Below are 14096 nucleotides of genomic sequence, written 5' to 3' on the forward strand. Positions count from 1 at the left end.
TCTGGACAGAACACTCCAACCCCCAGTCTCTGAAAGACTGTGAGGAAGGATTGATAAGAAAATACATAATTGGGTCTGGAGAGATGGCTCAGAGATTCAGAGCACTGTCTGTTCTTCCAGAGATCCTAAATTCAATTCCTAGCAACCATATGGTAGCTCATAACCATCTATGAGATCTACAGCCTTCTCCTGGTGGGCAGGCAGGATATTGTATACCTAATAAATATTTTTAAAAATACATAATTAAAACATTACTAGCGCTGGGTGCCAGCACTCAGGAGGCAGAGACAGGCAGATCGCTGTGAGTTTGAGGCCAGCCTGGTCTACAAAGGGAGTCCAGGACAGTCAGGGCTACACAGATAACCCCTGTCTCAAAAAAACAAACAAAAATTAATAGCATTTACTGCTTAAGTGCCAAGAAATGGGTCTTCATCCTCTTGGCTCCAGGTTCAGGAAGACTCCCGCCCTGTTGATTAGGAAGTTATCAGGGAAGAATTGTCAGTGCTGAGTGACATACGTCAACAGCTCTTTTAAGACTTAGTTCTGAGCAAAGCATGGTGGAGCAGCCTCCAGCCTTCTTTGACTGTTTTTGTTTTTTGGTGTTAACCAGAACCCTTTGCATATTTTTATTAATTTATTTTATTTTATTTGTTTTTTGAAATAGAGTCTGCGTTAGCCTTGGCTGTCCAGGACTTTCTTTGTAGACCAGGCTGGCCTCGAACTCACAGCGATCCACCTGCCTGTGCCTCCTGTGTGCTGGGATTGATTAAAGGCGTGCGCCATCACACCCGGCATTTGCACATTTTTAAATTGGCTGTTAATTCTTTTGTTGTTGAGAAAGATCTCAAGTCCAGAATAAATAATAAACAATGTAGGCATAAGGTTGTCATGTAATTCAAATGCTGATTTCTGTAACCCCACATCTTGAAATCGTTGTTAACACTGCTCCCCAAATGTCCCCTGATAGGCCAATAACAGTTTACAGTCAATTGCTAAGCAGCTGGGAGAATAAGGCTGGACTGCCTCCCAGCCCCGGGAGGAGGAGTTAGTGGAGGAAGTAGGGGGTGATGCATCTGGAGAGGTCCCCGAGACATCAGGAGAGGAGCTGGAATGAGAAAAGCTAAAGTGCGAGTGGGAACCAGATTAGCCTATAGATAGAGTTTTATAAAAATAACTTTAACAACACAACAACAAAAACCTAAACTCTACTGTGAGCTATTACTTCACACTCACTAGGAGAGATATGATCAACAGAACAAACAGAAAAGGGTAAGTGTTGGGAGCTGGGCGGTGGTGGCTACCAGGACAGCCAGGGCTACACAAAGAAACCCTGTCTGGAAAAAAGAAAGAAAAGGAAAAGAAAAAAAAAAAGACACAGAAGCTCTATGATTCCATTCATGTGTAATAAAGAAGTTGAGAGAGATGAAAAGGGATGACTGCTTTCTTTAGGGATGGGAAATATGGTTTATTTCGTTTTGTTTTGTTTCTGTATAGCCTTGGCTGTCTTGAACAAGGCTGGCCTTGAACTCTTCCTCCTGAATGCTGGGATTAAAGGCGCGCAGCACCACACCCAGCATGTGTTTTGATATCTTGAGATAAGGTTGCTCAAGTCTGTGAACAGAGTAAGTACCAATAAAGTGTTTATCTTAGGGTGGTTAATTTTATTTTATTTTATTTGAGACAGGGTTTCTCTGTGTAACAACCATAACTGTCCTGGACTTGCTTTGTAGACCAGGCTGACCTCGAACCCACAGCGATCTGCCTGCCTCTGCCTCTCAAGTGCTGGGATTTAAAGGTGTGCACCATCACTGCCTGGCATGTGGTTAATTTTATGCTATGTGAATTTTTATCTTAATTGTTTAAAAAGCAAGGCATGGTGCTTCAAGCCTGTATTCCTGCTTTGGAGGCAGCTGTAGGCTATCCAAGAGCAGCCTGAGCTACAAAGAGAAACTCACAAATACTGAGGGGCTTGGCATTTACACTTGCCTTCCTTGCAAATGGACCTAGATTCGATAGTAAGCTCTGGGTGAAGCAGGGAGGGATTGTAAGAAAATAGACGTACAAGGCATTAGACAAAAATGATATATTTACCGATCTGAAAGCCCCAAACAAGCTAGAAGGAAAGAGGTAGCAAGTACAAGTGGGTTCCTTACAGTGAAACCTTGCCCCTCCCCAAACCCTGAGCATTAACAGATGGGGTCAGTCCCAGCCTGAGGTCCACCCTTGTTCCAACCCAAGAAGCTACTCTTCCAGTGTCCACATCCCTCAGCCTTCTTGCCAGTCAGCCTGTGCCCAGGCTGGCATGGGCGAGACATACTCAAAGTCTGGTCCTTTATAGCGGAGGGCATGCAGGAACATCACAAGATCCTGGGGCAAGGGATCCTGTCTCAACAGCCGGCACTCTGCACAGAGTGGGTCTGTTTCTTGAGTCGTAACATCTGCTTTAGCGGCCTTCTCTGCTGTGCCCAGGTGCTGAGAGGCTGCATCAGCTGCTCCACCTAGCTTCTGGGATGCTGTAGTCAACTCCTCTAGGCTGTCCTTGGCTAACTCTGAGGAGCAAGCTGTAGAGTCCACGAGTCCTGCGGCCAGGTCACCCTCACAGAGATTGAGCATGTTCAGGCTTTCTTTGGCCTGATGTTCTGCAACTAGGTCCCGGAGCAGTTCCTCGTCTGTCTTTGGAATGTGGCCACCCTGGCCTCGAGAAGGACCCCAGGCAGTTGAATTGTAGATGGGGTCGTTGAGAATGGGGTGGCCCAAAAACTGGAGGTGGACACGGATCTGATGAGTGCGTCCTGTAAGTGGTCGGCACTGGACCACACTGGAGTGGCCATTGTAGCTCAGCCTCTGGAACACAGTCTCACAGGGCTTGCCCTGGGGATCCACACGGCACACCCCTACCTTATAAGACACCACTAAGATGGGTTCCTTGCAAATCACCTCCTTGTCAGGGAACTCCCCTTCCACCCGGCATACATATTCCTTCTCCAGCTGCACAGGAGGAAAAGGAAAACAGTCAGACGAAAGTGAGAATGCAGAGTCCACATCCTCTGCAGAGCACACCAATGCACCCGAGAGGGGATGATTCAAAAGCAAATGGCAGCTTAGTCAGTTTCACCATTCTGGGTAAGTTACTTATTATTTAAGCTCTGCACAGCCCACACCTCTTCTAGAAAATATGAAATCAGGGGCTGGAGAGATGGCTCAGCAGTTAAGAGCAACTGCTGCTCTTGCAGAGGACCTGGCTTCAGTTCCCAGCATCTACACGGTAGTTCACAACCACCCCTAAGTCCAGTCCCAGGAGATCTGTTCTCCTGACATTTGCAGGCATCATGCACACATGCAGTACACGTACACGTACACGCACACGCACACACACCCATGTGGTACATATATAACACGCACACTCTACATCCCTAAGTCCAGTCCCAGGAGATCTGTTCTCCTGACATTTGCAGGCACCATGCACACATGCAGTACACGTACACGTACACGCACACGCACACGTACACACACACACACCCATGTGGTACATATATAACACACACACTCTACATCCCTAAGTCCAGCCCCAGGAGATCTGTTCTCCTGATGATTAAAGGCACCATGCACATATGCAGCACACGTACACGTACACACACACACCCATGTGGTACATATATAACACACACACTCTAATGTGCTGGGGAATGAGTCTGGCACGTGCTCAATAAATGCATTATGATCCAGATCCGGAATGCCAAGTCTCAAGACCATAATCACCACTAGTATCTTACCCATACCTCTTCCAACTTCGTCCAGTCTTCCTGCTAAGCGAGCTCGCCTCAAAACCTTTGACACGGTTTAATGTTTTCAGAACTACCAAGAAACAGTAATATGCCATTTTCCAAAGACCTTCTGAAACATACAGGACAGTCCGACTTTGGAACTTTAGGTGTAGGAAGGTTGTAGGTGCCCTTCATTCAAGAAATTCATGACACCTCTCTAGCACAAAGCACATGTGAGCCCAGGAGGCGGTCTACAGCAGACACGGCTCACCTGCCGATCCCGAACCTGCTCATGAATCCTCTCGGAGCCCGCAGCCGTCTTGGCGAACATGAGCACTCCTGAGGTAAGGCGATCGAGACGATGCAGCGGGTGTAGCCCCTTCAGTTGGTGCTCCTTGCCTAAGATGAAGATGACCGTGTTGTGCCGGAAGCGGCCACAGGGGTGGACAGGAATGGAGGATGGCTTGTCTATAACGACCACATCTTCGTTCTCAGCTAGCAGACGAACAGGCTCTGCTGTGACCGGCGGCTCGTGTCTGTGCACTGTGTTCCGCAAGAAATCATTGTCCTGTCAAAAATACAGGTAACCAGTCATAGCCTATAGGTACCCTATAGATAGTCAACTATACATCCTGGTTCCTCTGTCCTTTATAGACACGGAAAAACGGTCACAGTAAAGCATTAAACAGAAAAGGAAGTGGGTGTGGTAATGATGTCACTTTGTAAAAACACACCCAGGCAGTTAGTGCTGACATATACACAAAGTTGATTAAATCTCTTGGTGGTGAGATCATGGGTGTTTTCTGATTTTGCTTCTTTGCATAATCTTTACAATAAAGCTGCATGTAAAAATGCTTTACATTTATTTATGCGTGTGCATGTGTAAAGGTTTTGAGTCATGTGACAAGAAGTTTTGAGTCTTAGTGGCAAGGACCTTTCCCTTTTGAGCCATCTCAACATCTTGATACAAATTCATATTTCAAAGCAAATGCCTTTTTAAATAGGGGGAAACCTCTATTCGCTACCAATTATGACCTCCAACAGACAACACCAAGCTGTAAGTCCAGAGCCCTGGCTCTACACCTACACTTGACACATGCTCAGTGCATACTCTTGGGCAAGTCACTTTAAACTCTCTAGAACTCAATTTTCTTACCTGCAAATGTGAAGATTACAACAGACCTGTGGTTTTCAAAGTCAGTATGAAAGAGATAATTCCCAAATCTGGAAATTGCCCTTTTCTCCTTACAACCATGGTAAGCCAGTTTTAATGACAGGGATCTTGTGGAATTAAAAAACAAAACAAAACAAAACCCAAAGCACCTGCCTAGTATCTATCCCCGAATTCCTAATTCTATACAGATCAGGATCTATGACAAATACTTTAAGTGTTAATATGAGCACAAACTTTGATAACTGCACTGTTGCAATACTCCCCAAAGGTTTAGTGTTAGAGCACACAAAATGCATAACTTTGTGCCTCATAGGGTTAAGAGCACTGGCTGCTCTTCCAAGGATCCCAGCAACCACATGGTGGCTCACAACTGTCTATAGTGAGATCTGGTGCCTTCTTCTGGCATGTAGGCGTACATGCAGGCAGAACACATACATAAATATCCCCCCCCACACACATACAGGGTTTCTCTGTGTAGCCTTGGCTGTCCTGGACTCGCTTTTGTAGACCAGCCTGGCCTTGAACTCACAGCAATCCACCTGCCTCTGCCTCCCCAGTACTGGGATTAAAGGTGTGTGCCACCATGCCTGGCTACATAATAAATTTTTTTAAAAAGATCATATTTTAAAAAAATGCAGGGGGCTGGAGAGATGGCTCGGAGGTTAAGAGCACTGGTTGCTCTTCCAAAGGTCCTGAGTTTAATTCCCAGCAACCACATGGTGGCTCATAAGCTTCTACAATGAGATTTGGTGCCCCCTTCTGGCAGGCAGGCACACTGTATACATAATAAATCTTTAAAAAGAAAAAAAAGAATGGGAGACGGGGTGGGCTGGAGAGATGGCTCAGAGGTTAAGAGGACTGGTTGCTCTCCCAAAGGCCCTGAGTTCCTGAGTTTAATTCCCAGCAACCACATGGTGGCTCACAACCATCTATAAAGAGACCTGGTGCCTCTTCTGTAATGCAAGTGTACATGCAAGCAGATAAATCTTTTTTAAACATACATGAGTGACATATCTACTACTATTGTTTTTTACAGATGTCTATCTTACAGGGTCCAAAGTAGGCAGTGCACTTGCCACAAGACAAATATAAACGCAACATGAAAATTTCCATTTCTGTTTCTTGGAAACAAATGCCTTTCTGGGGAGGAAGAGTAGGTTGAGTTTTAGAGCATGGAGGCTGTCTTCTTGAGGATGTGGGAAGCAGGGACCAAACGAATCCCCGGAGGAAAACGAGATTATTTCTCAATTGCTATCACTTTACACCGGCATTTATAAGCTGAGCCTGGAAACAAACAAACAAACAAACAAACAAAAAACCTATTTACTCCTTTCGCCAAACCCTAATTCTGGCCGGCCCATGGGACACCACCTTGAGCACGATGCTGAGGTCCTGAACTGGTTCCTCGTTGAGATGCAGGCGTCCCGCCCGGACAGCAGCCTCGTAGTAGGCCAGTGGCTGGGATCGGAACTCGGTGCTGAAGACGTGCAACAAGCTGCGGCCCACCCAGCGACCTTTACAGTAGGTCTGGAAGTCAAAGTAATAGGGCCGCACCTTGCGCAGGCCGCCCTCAAAGTAGTAGGTGGTCTCTGCAAAGTGCTCATCACCAAAGCTGACCCCAGTCCGCCGTTTCTTCGGCGGCGGCACGACCCGGTCCCCGGTGGCGCCCCGCCTCTTCTTCCTCTTGCCTGACTCGGCGACTGGAGCTGGAGTTGTAGCCTGCTCTCCGTCCCCCGGGACCAGCTCTTCGCTTCCCTGGGCCTGCTCCCCGCTCCCCGGGACCTGTTCTCCTACCGCCGCCTGCTCCAGGCGCACATCTCCGCTCGATTCGTTACTAGCGTCTCCATTTTGCTGAACCAGAGCCTTCAGCCCGGCCGCAGCCTCGGCCTCGGTAGACACTGCCTCGGCCATCGCCTTCCGACAGCCACCCCAAGTCCTGGCAAAGTTATGGGACCAGAGCGCCACCCGCCAATGCACAAGAACCCGTAGCCAGCCGGGTACACCCCGCCACATGACAGCGGGGCTAGCAGCTCTGGGGTCGCAATCTGATGGCGTCATAGGGTAGCAACCAATCAGGGAGGTCCATTACAGAGGCGGGGTTTGCAAGAAGGATTGTGGGTGAGTTGAATTAAGAGTTTGGTGGCTGAGGAAGTCGTAGCCACGAGTGACCTTGCGCAGAAAGCAACTGTTCATAAACTCCCCTCAGCGAAGAGATCAGACATTATTTACTAAAGGAAATCTTCTGGCGTACTCCACGTAAAAGACTTGGATGAAGCTGGGCGTGGTGGCGCACGCCTTTAATCCCAGCACTAGGGAGGCAGAGGTGGTCAGATCTCTGAGTTTGAGGCCAGCCTAGTCTACAAAGAGAGTCCAGCCCAACCAAGGCTACACAGAGAAACCCTGTCTTGAAAAACAAAACAGAAGATTTTGATGGTACACATATCATTTAGGGACACACTATTTCCCTGCGTCTGTAAAACACACAAAAGTTTACTTAAAACAGGTGCCGCAGACCAGGAAGCACACACCTGTAGTCTCAGTGCTCCAAAGGTAGAGGCGGGATCATCGGGAGTTCATGTCTCAAAATAAAAGCAAACAAACAAAACAATTGTTGAAACAAACAAACAAACAAACAACAAAGGCTGGAGAGATAGCTCAGAGGTTAAGAGCACTGACTGCTTTCCCAAAAGTCATGAGTTCAATTGCCAGCAACCACATGGTGGCTCACAGCCATCTACAGTGAGATCTGGTGATGCCCTCTTTGGGTTTGCAGGCAGAATACTGTAAAATAACAAACGAACAAACAAATAAAAAGCAAACAAGCAGAAAAAAATTGCTAGACTGTGACTGTGCTAATAACGGTTTTGTTTACTTTGCTTTTACTTTTGAGGGGCAATGTTGGGGAATCCTAGAGTCTCAGGCACTCTTTCATTTAGTTATATCTACTATGACTTAAAATGGTGCGAATTATAGTATGTTACATACCTCAGTAAAGCTATTCTGTGTGTGTGTGTGTGTGTGTGTGTGTGTGTGTGTGTGTGTGTGTCTATTATAGACACACTCCCCAGAAGCAATTTTTCCCATAACTGTTCTTTTTAGTAACAGCACCAAGAGAACTAGATATTTCCTATTTGGCTTCCATGAACTCTTATCCAGAACCACTTGCACAATAGAACTGCTAATGGATCAGAAATTTATTGCCAGGGTCTTCTGTGTGTACGTGTGTGCCGGTTACATGCAATTGTACGTGTGAGTGTGTGGGAGTAAGACATCAACCTCAGGTGTCCTTTTTCTGGTGTTACCCATCCTGTTTTATGAGACAGAGTCTTTTACAAACTTGCACTACGATTCCCACTTTTTTTTTTCAAGACAGGGTTTCTTTGTGTAGACCTGGGTGTCCTGGAACTCTGTAGACAAGGCTAGCCTCAGATTCACAGAGATCTGCCTGCCTCTGCCTCCCAAAGGTTGGGATTAAAGGCGTGCGCTGCCACCACCTGACTAATGCCCACTTTTTAAAAAAAGATTTATTTATTATTTGTACAGTATTCTAGCTGCATGTATGCCTGTATGCCAGAAGAGGACACCAGATCTCTTTATGGATGTTGTGAGCTACCGTGTGGGTGCTGGAATTGAACTCAGGACCTTTGGAAAGACAGTGCTCTTAACCTCGGAGCCATCTCTCCAGCCCATAATATCCACCTTTTTAATGTCAGTTCTTGGGATCAAACTCAGGTCTGTGTTGTACGGCAAGCACTTTACCAAGTGAGCTATCTCTCTAGCCTGCTGGGGTTCTCAAATGCAAACGGCTGAAAGCTACCTTTGGCTGCTTCATCAGAGAGGGAATTACTGAAAGGATATTGGTGCCTCATAGAATTCATAAAAGAGCTAAAGTATAGGTTCAGCAAAGAGACCAACGCAAGGGAAGGAAGGCCTCTGGAAAGTAGCTGTTGCTGGAGAAGAAACCCGGTTGGGATGCTTCCGCTGTGAGACGTGCAGTGTGCCAAGACTCCCTGTCTCACAACCCCTTGTCCCTTGAAAACCTCTAAATATCTAAGGTTTTGGGCTTCTATCTCAAGATCCAGAATTCTACAAGGGAGCTTCCTTCCACTAAGAAGGGACTAGGTCTGTCTTTATTTACAGAGAACCTGTAAATAATCTATTACTTTGTTTATTCTTCTCACTGGGATTCCTCCAAAAAAAAGTAGACAATTGGATGCTAGGTCTAAACAGGACAACTGTCTAGTCCAGTTCAAGAGCGTGAGCATGAACTATCTCATGGGCATTTATCATAGAATGTTAATGTTGGTTTAGACTTCTTATCTTGTGCATTAGCATTCTGGAGAGGATCAAGAGAAGCTTTTCAGCCAATTTCTTCTGTCTATCAAAAGGCCCACAAAGCCAGGCATAGCAGTGAATACCTGTAGCCCCAGCACTTGAGAGGTGGACATAGAAAGAGCAGAATTTTAAAAATCATCTTTGACTACATAGTGAGTTCAAAGTTATAAACAGAAGTCTTAGCAAACCAAGTAAAGGACTGTAGATGTTGGTCTTACTCCAGAGCAGACTGAGGTATCTGAAGCTATAGAGATCCTTATGCTGAAATGCCAAATTCCTCATTGTCTGCTAGAGAGAGAGAGAGAGAGAGAGAGAGAGAGAGAGAGAGGGAGAGAGATTGAATTTTCCACTGGTTGGAAAAATTCTTGAGTGAGTTGCCTTATTAAGAAATTTACAGGCCAGGCGTGGTAGTGCATGCCTTTAATCTCAGCACTTGAGAGGCAGGAGGCAGGTGGATTGCTGTGAGTTCGAGGCCAACCTAGTCTACAAAGCAAGTCCAGGACAGCAAGGCTACACAGAGAAAACCCTGTCTCAGAAGAGGAAAAAAGAAAAAGAAGAAGAAGAAGAAGAAGAAGAAGAAGAAGAAGAAGAAGAAATTTGCAATGAAAAAGAGAAAAAGAAATTTGCAATGAGGGCTGGTGCATGCCTTTCAACCCAGCACTCAGGAGGCAGGTGGATTCAATTGAGGTCAGCTTGATCTATAGAGCGTTCCAGACCAGCCAGGGCTACACAGTGAGACGAGAGAGCGTGGGGGCGGAGGGAGACACAGAGACAGAGAGACAGAGAGATAGACAGACAGGGACAAGGAAAGGAAAGACTGCCCCTGAGTGACTTTGGTTGACTTTCCCACATAGTTTCCTAGTACACTGTAAATAAACTAAGTCGCAGCACAGCCAGTGCTGGATGTCTTTGGCATTGAGCTACATAGACCAGGTATGTTCTACCTTCGAGTCACCTTTGCTTTTACCAGAATACAAGTCTCCCTTCTTGTGGATGAAATTACAGGTATCCACTGGCTTTGTTGCCAGACAGGACCCCACTTCCATCAGCAAGTCCCTAATAAGTTGCTCTCTATACAATCTGGGGCCTTTCTGCCTCTTTCTTTCTTCAGTCTCATGTGACCTGGAGCCTGATTTTTCATGCTGGATTGTTCTGGGACAGAATTACTAAGTCAACTGAACCACTTACAGTAGCGCTTAGCAAAACTGTGGGATGCAAAAACTTATTCCCTGACTCTTTTTGATGTTTGAACAGAAACTTGCACTCCAGCCTGATTGTCAAGTGATTTGTCTGCAAGGCTTGAGAAGCACTAATATAGAATCCGCCAGCATGTCTTGTGCTTTGTAGACATCTGTCATCTTCTGAACACACCTACACATTTTAATACGACTGAGGTTTTGTTGTATTGGAGATCACACCCAGGGTCTTGCACATACTGGGCAAGTGCTCTCCCACTAAGCTGTCCCCCTTTTTTTGTATAGAGAAACTTCTGGTATTACATTGTTGCCTCCAAGCGGTAGAAGCCATAAATTGGCTATGATGGTTCCTTTTGCTGCAACCTTATGTGACTGAGAGACAGCCAGGAGGTTAGTCTGTTCAAATCTAGCACAGTTCTGGGTATGTTAGCGATGGCATTTCCAGGCGGGATTGATACATGGCACAGAAATGGAGAGGGAAAGACATCTGCTCAAGATGGAATAGCAACAGAAGAAGAAGGAAGCCTGAACCGTCATCAATGGACACCAGGCTCCAGCACAGGGATCAGATTTGCAGGACTTGGGTGGACTGGTCGGGTTGTAAACTGTAATTTATGATTGTAAATGTAAGAAAACGTAGTTTTTCAGTAACTGGCTTATTCACAGCTACTGTTTAAAGGCATCTCGTTGTGGTATCCAGGTATCTGAGAGAGCAAATTAGAAATCAAGCATGTGAGCCAGGCAGTGGTGGCAGCGGTGGTGGGCGCCTTTAATTCCAGCAGGATAGCCTTGGCTATCTTTGACTCACTTTGTAGACAAGGCTGGCCTCAAACTCACAGTGATCCACCTGCCTCTGCCTCATGGATGCTAGGAATAAAGGCGTGAGCTACCACATCAGCCGCATTGCCACAATCTTGCCTGCTATTTATTTTGTTGTTTTCTAGTCTCTTTTTTTCCACTTCCTTCAATGCCTAGTCTAAGAATGCTTACAGATGTGAGCAACAGAGTACTCTGTGGTGACACTTGCTCGGGATAGTAGTTTGCTACTCCTTTTGCCACAGTGATGAGATTTCGATGCATCTTGAGACAATATCCTCAGCCAAGTTGCTGGTACTGCTGATTGGCTGATGTCTTTCAACACATCTTTCTTTGTGATAGAGTAACAGCCTTGGACACTGAATGAAAGACATACATGTAAACTGATTTTTTTTTTTTTTTTTTTGGTTTTCCGAGACAGGGTTTCTCTGTGTAGCCTTGACTGTCCTGGACTCACTTTGTAGTCCAGGCTGGCCTCAAACTCACAGCGATCCGCCTGCCTCTGCCTCCCGAGTGCTGGGATTAAAGGCGTGTGCCACCACGCCCGGCTGTAAACTGATTTTTTTTTTAATCATTGGGAACAGAGAATAACTAAAGAAACATGTTGATAATCTTTGGAGGCGGTGTAAGACAGTTTTACTTTTTGATAGGACCTTTTCTTCCAGTTCAGGCTGACCTGGAACTGACTACATAGTTCATGCTGGCCTTGAACTCCACAGCCTCCTGCCCTCAGATCTAGAATGCTGGGGTTGTAGACTCGTACCACCACATCTAGCTATTGAAGATATTATAACAACTGCTCCTCCCCCCTCCCTCTCTCCCTCTCTCCCTCCCTCCACTTCCCTTCCTCCTTTCTTCCGTGCTTCCCTTCTTCCCTCCCTCTCTCCCTCTCTCCCTCCCTCCACTTCCCTTCCTCCTTTCTTCCGTGCTTCCCTTCTTCCCTCCCTCTCTCCCTCTCTCCCTCCCTCCACTTCCCTTCCTCCTTTCTTCCGTGCTTCCCTTCTTCCCTCCCTTCTCCCTCCCCACACTACCTTATCCTCATCCTTTATAACTCTTTGGTGCCGTTTGCTAACTCATCTGTCTCTCTCGTGGCTCCCCTCCTACACTCAACTGTAAGGATCTTTGGGGCCCACACCCAGCCTCCTGTGTCCTGAATTCATATTTACAATACCTATAGCAGAGTAGGAGTGTAGACTCTTAATTCAGAACATGGCTGCTCTGGCAAGAGATCACATCCAAAGACCTTCTGGGTCTGCGTGACCCAACAGATCCTGTCTGTGTGAACAAACAGGCCTTTAACCCGGGAGACAGAGGCAAGCAGATCTGGGTTCAAGGCCAGCCTGTTATAGAGCAAGACTCAGGTAAAGAAAAACTTAGGTCCAGGTGTGGTGGCGCGTGCCTTTAACGCCAAACAGTGAAGTTAAACTTAGTTTGTAGAAGGAAGCACCCATGTTTGAAAGTAATGTATATTGAATGGCAGGGGGGAAAAAAGACAATTTATAGAAAGATGTGACAGAAAAGGATACTCCTAACTCTCACAGGAAGAGAGAGGAAAGGGAAGCTACTTAAGGGGCAATGGCAGAGAGAAGGAGGAGGCAGTTTTACCAGGAGAGTTTGACAGAGGGAGGTTGAAGGAGAGAACAAGCTGGACACAAGTGAAGACCAAATGAGCCAGAGAATGAGAAGGATCCAGGAGATTAGAACAGATTGCTTGAGTTAGTTAAGGCCAAGCAGAGCAATTCAGAGGCTGAGAAAAAGGATAGATTGAGTAAGTCAGCTGGGAGAGGGGTGTGAGCCAGAACAGCTGAGTTGAACCAACCAGCCCAGAGCTCAGAAAGAACTAGAAAGGGTGAGCTTATTAAGCAATAAGTCTCAGAGGCTGAAAACATTCTAGGCCTAGGTTAGATTGTTTGGAGGCTAGAAGCTTCCAGGACTAGGCCTAGATTAGCAGACAGAAGAGTGAAGCCTTGGAGACAACAATTGAAACAGGAAAATAAGCTATTTTTACATAGGATCTTGGTATCTTTCTTTCTTTCTTTCTTTCTTTCTTTCTTTCTTTCTTTCTTTCTTTCTTTCTTTCTTTCTTTCTGCCTTCCTTTCTTTTTTTTTCTTTTTGTTTTTTCAAGACAGGGTTTCCCTGTATAGCCTTGGCTGTCCTAGACTCACTTTGTAGACTAGGCTGGCCTTGAATTCACAGGGATCATCCTGCCTCTGCCTCCCAAGTGCTGGGGTTAAAGGCGTGCGCCACCTGGCGGATCTTGGTATTTTTCAACTAAATGAGTAAAGAAAAGGTTCAGAAGTCTGTGAATGAGGCCCTCCCTGATGGTCTATGTCTTTGACATGCTCTAACTTGGGGTAGCCATACTCTCAAAGGTCTATTACCATAGTAAAGGTAACACAAATATTCAGAAAGTTGTCTGGGAGGTAACTGATACACATATTACTGCTCCTAAATCTGTATTTTTACCCAATATTGGGAAACACACTGGAAAGAGTCCAAGCAAAGGAGCCGGGCTTGGTGGCGCATGCTTTTAATCCCAGCACTCGGGAGGCAGAGGCAGGCGGATCGCTGTGAGTTCAAGGCCAGCCTGGTCTACAAAGTCAGTCCAGGATGGCCAAGGCTACACAGAGAAACCCTGTCTCGAAAAACCAAAAAAAGAGTCCAAGCAAAGACAGTTTGAAAAGGCTGCACCTAGAGCCTCAGGGCTTTGAGGGCCTTCCAGTTTTATACAATAGGCAGGCATCTTCTTTCAGAGGGGCTTAAGAACCTCTGGGGACCAAGAAAAGTCTAGAAAATTGGCTTCTCTATCC

General features: G+C 46.2%; 1 protein-coding gene across 2 annotated transcripts; it reads right to left on the reverse strand.

The window, feature by feature from the left end:
• Window positions 1–2074: 2074 nt before the first annotated feature.
• Window positions 2075–7014, reverse strand: RPUSD2 (RNA pseudouridine synthase domain containing 2). Of its 2 annotated transcripts, none has more exons than XM_084776320.1 (3): window positions 6493–7014; window positions 4036–4332; window positions 2075–2988 (listed from the first exon to the last, which is right to left on the reverse strand). In XM_084776320.1, exons 1-3 carry the CDS (start codon window positions 6994–6996, stop codon window positions 2266–2268), a joined length of 1524 nt encoding a protein of 507 aa, XP_084632446.1. In that variant the 5' UTR covers window positions 6997–7014; the 3' UTR covers window positions 2075–2265. The 2 variants fall into 2 exon arrangements, with proteins under 2 accessions (XP_084632446.1, XP_084632445.1); XM_084776319.1 differs by having other exon boundaries at window positions 6310–7010.
• Between the last annotated feature and the right edge of the window lie 7082 nt (window positions 7015–14096).

The sequence above is a fragment of the Acomys minous genome, assembly GCF_964271855.1.
Source record: "Acomys minous genome assembly, chromosome: 3".
Lineage (NCBI taxonomy): Eukaryota > Metazoa > Chordata > Mammalia > Rodentia > Muridae > Acomys > Acomys minous.

Excerpts from the sequence above, each read along its gene's own strand:
- RPUSD2 (XM_084776319.1), bottom strand. The coding sequence starts at position 6,996 with ATGACGCCATCAGATTGCGACCCCAGAGCTGCTAGCCCCGCTGTCATG. Across the intron at positions 4,333-6,309 it reads ACCTCAGCATCGTGCTCAAG|GACAATGATTTCTTGCGGAA; the intron begins GTGGTGTCCCAT and ends TATTTTTGACAG. Across the intron at positions 2,989-4,035 it reads AGCAGGTTCGGGATCGGCAG|CTGGAGAAGGAATATGTATG; the intron begins GTGAGCCGTGTC and ends CCTCCTGTGCAG.